Source organism: Nannospalax galili, unplaced genomic scaffold (assembly GCF_000622305.1).
Source record: "Nannospalax galili isolate Female #2095 unplaced genomic scaffold, S.galili_v1.0 scaffold33, whole genome shotgun sequence".
In the NCBI taxonomy this organism is placed as follows: domain Eukaryota; kingdom Metazoa; phylum Chordata; class Mammalia; order Rodentia; family Spalacidae; genus Nannospalax; species Nannospalax galili.
Genome location: NW_008335436.1, coordinates 808,975 through 814,330, shown reverse-complemented (window position 1 = coordinate 814,330; position 5,356 = coordinate 808,975). Strand labels below are relative to the sequence as shown.

Here is a 5,356-nt window from a genome sequence, read left to right as displayed (position 1 = left end):
AAACGAATTCCTTAGAGATAAAAACGAAACAAAACACAAAAAACAAAGATCAGTTTGCAACATAATTTAAAGAAGCGTCTGGTTTAAAATACCACAGCAGCAATATAAAGAGCTGGTGGCAATCACATTCCGGACAAGACCCAAGTCAACACAGTTTTTGTCCACATCAGCATCCAAGTACAGTAGTTGCTAAATTCAATCCAGTTATTGCTGAATTTGTCACAAGGAATTGGTGAAGACAACGTTGTTTGGCAGCGTAACAACAGCAGTAAAAATGAGAACGGAACGGAAGGTTTGCATTGCTTTGGAGAGCTAGAGGGACCACAGTGGGGGGGGGGGGCATCCTGGTGATTGCCTGAAGATAATCCCTGGTTATTTTCCTGCGTGTTACCTGCTTCAAATAAATGCAAACGACAATCACCTTTGGGGGAGTGGGTGGGCATAACCACCTAGTCTAGAACCCAGAATATTTCCCCTTCCCTTGCCCCTTGGCCAAACCACAAGATTAAAATGGTACCATTTTCCTAATGTGTGTTTCGTTCTCATTAATAGTACCTCAGCTGCTCATTTATTTAGATAAAATCAGTAGGATCTCTTTTTTGTTTTTGTTTTTGTTTTTTGATCCATTTACAGTAATTGTGTTCTTTAAAAATAAAACATATTAAGTTTTGTCCTTGGATTATTTTTCCCATCCAATTTTTAAAGAACAATTTGGTCAACTACTGTTTGTTTTGAAAACCTGGAATACACTTGAGATTGCCAATTGAGCTCTCTATATGTCTCCTTGAGAAAACCCTGCTGTGATGGACAGTGAAACAAAAACAAAACGAGGTAGGTTAAAACAGGAAGCACAACACAGATATCGTTTTGCGACACCTCGATACCATGGACGTCATGCTTGTAGCTTTGGAAAAAAAAATCCCAGTCACATAAAGGTTCAAATCATCCGAGTAAGAGTTTATAAGGACACAAGTCAACCTGAACTAAATACATACATATCTCTTCACAGATGTTGTTTACTGTATGTTGGGAAATTTGGAGGAAAGTAAAATGATTAGGATCTCAGAATTTTGGCCAAAGCCGTGCTTTCAGGTTCTCTAAAATCTGAGCCATTGATGCCTGCTGAGTCTGAGGCAGGTTGAAGAGTCCAGTCCCTTGACCCAGGGAGAACACAGGCAACTCAGAAACATTTATCAAGAATTCTTCTCAGTCACAGTTTTCATCTTGAGAAAGGGGAACCCTTAGGAGAGAGCTGGGTCTATCCAGAGCTTGGTTGTTGGATCTCCAGTTCCCAGAAAGAATGCAACAATCTCAGTCCTATGACAGTCCAAATCAAGTGACCTCTTAGCAGGGAGGCTTTGTACCTTTAAGAAAGAATGAATGTGTATTTACATGGACATATCAGCTCATCTCTCAGAAGCTCCTTCTGGGGGACCCATCTGCCACCCCATCTTTTGCCCTGATCTGTTGCATAATAGCCGAGGGAAAGTTGCACCCCAGAATCCCTCCACAATCGCAAGGCCCACTCAACTCAATGACATCTCTGTCCCATTCAACACCCTCCATTCTAGACAGAGCCATATCAAAATATGGCCTGCCCGGCTCACAAAAGTGGTAGTTGATTTTATTAGATTAAGGCTAGTAGTTAGCCATTTAAAATCTATTTCTCCAAAGAGGAGAAAACTAGTATTTTTCTTCTCTTTTAAAAATTCATTAGCCAGTTGCGATCAAAAGGCAACCTTTTGAGTTGGTGAAGGCAAGAGAGCTCTTCCTTATCTCTCTTACGGGCTTCAGTGCAGGGAGGTAAGGGATGTTTATTGTGCTGTCTCTCACTTCTGGAATTAAAAGTTTACAACATACCATATACTGAAAGCTAGTGGGTAGACAATTAAAAACGGACCCATTTCCCTAGTCCGCATTTTCTCACCATTCTTCCAAAGTAAGGGGTAAAGAAAGAAAGTAAAAAATTAAAAACAAAACAAACACCCAGGACAAAAGAACCGAAAAGCCAGGTTAAACACAGCTTAATTATAAGAGCACACAATATTGTTTTCTATCCCTAACTCCGAAGGGCACAAGGTCCATCTCTGTCCACAGACAACGCAGCATCCTTGGGGATCTCCCAGACATTCCTGCCCCCTCTTTCTCTCCTTCTCAACCAGCTACAACACAGAGAGAGGGACTGTATTGGGAGGGGTGGAGGGAGAGGAAACAGGGAAAGTGGAACGTTCAACAGGCCTTCTGATTCTGCCTCTAGACTGGCATAAGTCCACATGAGTTATGTTCTTTTACATTAGAAATAACGCCATGAAGATAAGTGCCAAGTGCTCTCCTGTTACCAGTTCATCATGGAATTTCGGTTGAGGGTCATGAAAAACACTTGGCTACTTCCTCCAGATCGCACGGATGCAAAAAATACCTGTTTGAAATTAAAAACAAGTTAGTTCAACTGCATGGGTTTTTCCCCTTCTTTTTCCACCTGTCCAGCCATTTCTCTCTCATGTCCCTATCCCTGGCCCTGTGGCAGCCTCTGAGTGTCAGTGGCCGGTGTGTACAAAGTGACTTTTGAGATAGTGCATCTTATGTAAACGTTTTTTGCCCTCACTTATGGCTGTTTGCTATTATTTATCACAGCACCAGACTCTAGGAGCTGTATCAGGCTTCATTTTGGTTTATAACATCCTTGTGGGTGTTCACATTTTAAGAAGGAACTTTACACTAGGGTGATGTGCTGGACATATGGCCCGGGACAATGATTTCTAGAAAGCTACACATTCTCCTTTTCTCTTATAAATGACACAGAGGCAGATGTCAGGACGGAAGAGAATCCCTTTAAACTCCCAAAGTCACGGGCAGAATTTTTGGGCCTACTGACTGTCACACAACCTGAGTTTTCAAATTTCAAACTTGAAAATAAGATATTAAAACGACTGTGGTCGGACAGGCTAAGGTGTTGAATAGCTGTTCAGTCTGGCACTGCAGGAGTTAACACTTGGCTTCTCTGCTGATGTGGGCAGATTCTAGAACAATGGAGAGAATGGCATCAGTGAGCAGAGCCACAGTCCATTAGGTCTGAACCTGTTCAATCATTTTTATCAAATGACTGAGTGAAGCAAGTGGAATTTGGGTTACTGCTTGCTTGAGCTGAATTACCAATGAACCACTGTCCCGGGAAGATAATGTTTGGGCTGTAGTATAGCCCTGCAGGCAGCCAGTGTCTAGTTGTGGTCTGAGCAATTTGCGTTGATCACTAGTGTAAAGTCTCTGATACTTCATTTCCATGGCTTCTTTGGGAGAATGCTCTCTGCTGATAGCATCTTAAGAAGCTTGTGGAACTGCTTGTCATTCAGCTGATCTACTCGTGAAAGTAAAGATACCCTGAAGGTTAATGAATCAAAATGGGGAGGTCAGAGAGGATATAGGGAAAAGTACAGTGAGAGAAAGGGTTGCTGTTCTCCCTAGGTGGGGGTCCTAGAGGCTCAACCTGAGGCCCTAGGCACTGGTGTGTGGTCTCAGCCTTCTCTTCAGAGTATGGGTTGGACCAGGCCTGCTCAGGTGGGTCATCGTGAACCAGAGTGTGATTCTCCATACCCAGAACATTACAAGTCTTAGGATCTAGAAACTGTGTAAGTGCTGGAGTCTTTCTAGTTAGATCTGGTTTCTGACACACTCTGATAAGTCCTTGGTACCATTCTTGCCTCCCACACTTGCTGTCCACCAGACAATACCAGGTCAGAGTAGTTAGCCAGGGTCAGAGATAGTCTACATCCACACTACCAGGGACGGACGAAGACTAGCCTTGGCCTCTGGGGAACTGGAACTGGAGCAATGACGTGTAAACAGTTCAACCCAGCACATTCTTTCTCTAGGCGTTCGTGTCTGTTGCTATGATGGCCATCTCAAAGGATGGATTCACAAATGCAGTTCACCTTAACTACTATGGCTACTCTATAGGGATAATGAGGCCGAGCGTGACCACTTCAGAATACCCCTCTGAGGTGACTGATCTTGCTGGATGGACTCAGCCACTTTCGCTGAAGAATAGTCCCCCCATGACATTTCAGGAGAAACATGCTGGAATGAGACAAGACATGGCACGAGTGGAATTTGTGACTATACGTTTCTTAAGGAATGGGTGACATTTTAAAGAAGTTCATATTTCTACATGTCAGATGTTTCACACTGAAGGGTGAATACAATATGAAGGTTGGGTCCGAATAGTGATTTGGTGAAAGACCCAAGCGTGAAGGTATAAAGCTGGCCCACTGTAAGATGACTGATGATGGGCCAACTGCTCTAAGTGCTCAGGAGAGTCTGGAGTGTCTGCTAAGTCATCAGAAGGCCCAGAGTTTAAACTAAGAGTTTACAAGAAAATTCGGGATGTTTATGTTGGTTTGGATGCATGAATCACAGATTCTGAATGTTCACATGAATCAAACCAAATAATGCCATTTCAAGATAATTGCTGATCATTTAACACAGATGTGACTCGAATCAGTATAAAGGAAAATGAAGGTTTCACAGGTACCTGGTGGTCTCTTAAAATGCAAACACTAATGCAAAGTTGAAACGGATTTACCTTATCATTTCTTTCACATAGAAACTTTAACCTTTGAGCTCGCTTATGCATAAATACTCCATCCAAATGTCCTGTTTCCACTGACCGGATCTCAATAGCTTTCTCGCCCCAGCCCATTATCTGATTGGAATGAATGTAGGCTGTCAAAAGGAATTTCCAAAACTGCATTAAAAACATTAGATGGGCAATAACTCACAGCATCTGTTCACATCTTAACCACAAAAACGACAAATGACTTGAGATTAAACAGACGAAAGCAAGTCTTACAATTATTATTCACAGACATTTTTTTTTTTTTTTTTTGGTGGACTCAAATGGTTGTTTCACATTTCTTGACTTTCGTTTCATTTGGGGAGTGTAACTGCTGAAGGAGATAAGGAATGGTTAACCTACCCACAGACGTGGGCATTTCTCCCCATTGGAGCACCACATCCTTAGTGATCCGGCCGTAGGTGTTCACGTACACACCCTCATCCTCATAGCAAACAAGCATCTCCATTCCATCTGTTTTAGGCAAGATGACGATAGCATGGGGAGTGATGTTGCCCTGAATCTAGAAGACAAAGACCAAGCATTACTCTATTTAAAACCAAGACAACCTTGAATGACTTGTAGCTTTAAGAATTGCAAATATTATAGAGACTGAAATTTGCTTTGTCAAGTTTAAGTACTGACCTTGTCAAATGCCCTGGTAAACACAGACTTAGCTACTAGATCAACAATCCAACTTACTTGTTCTTAATAACAGTACCACTGTCTCTATGGGACACCATATTG

The 5,356-nt window shown here is 42.2% G+C and overlaps 1 protein-coding gene across 6 annotated transcripts in view; it reads right to left on the bottom strand.

The window, feature by feature from the left end:
* Positions 1-10: 10 nt before the first annotated feature.
* The window catches only part of Tnik (TRAF2 and NCK interacting kinase), a 448,219-nt gene continuing 442,873 nt past the window's right edge, over positions 11-5,356 (bottom strand). For 5 of the 6 annotated variants that reach the window (XM_017797395.1, XM_008830101.2, XM_008830102.2 and 2 more), the window contains 3 exons: positions 4,973-5,132; positions 4,580-4,719; positions 11-2,419 (listed from right to left, as the gene is read on the bottom strand). In XM_017797395.1, coding sequence (XP_017652884.1) covers positions 2,336-2,419; positions 4,580-4,719; positions 4,973-5,132 — 384 coding nt within the window. In that variant the 3' untranslated portion in view covers positions 11-2,335. Of the gene's footprint in view, positions 4,720-4,972; positions 5,133-5,356 lie in introns of all 6 variants that reach the window. The other variant, XM_008830100.3, reaches the window with a different exon arrangement.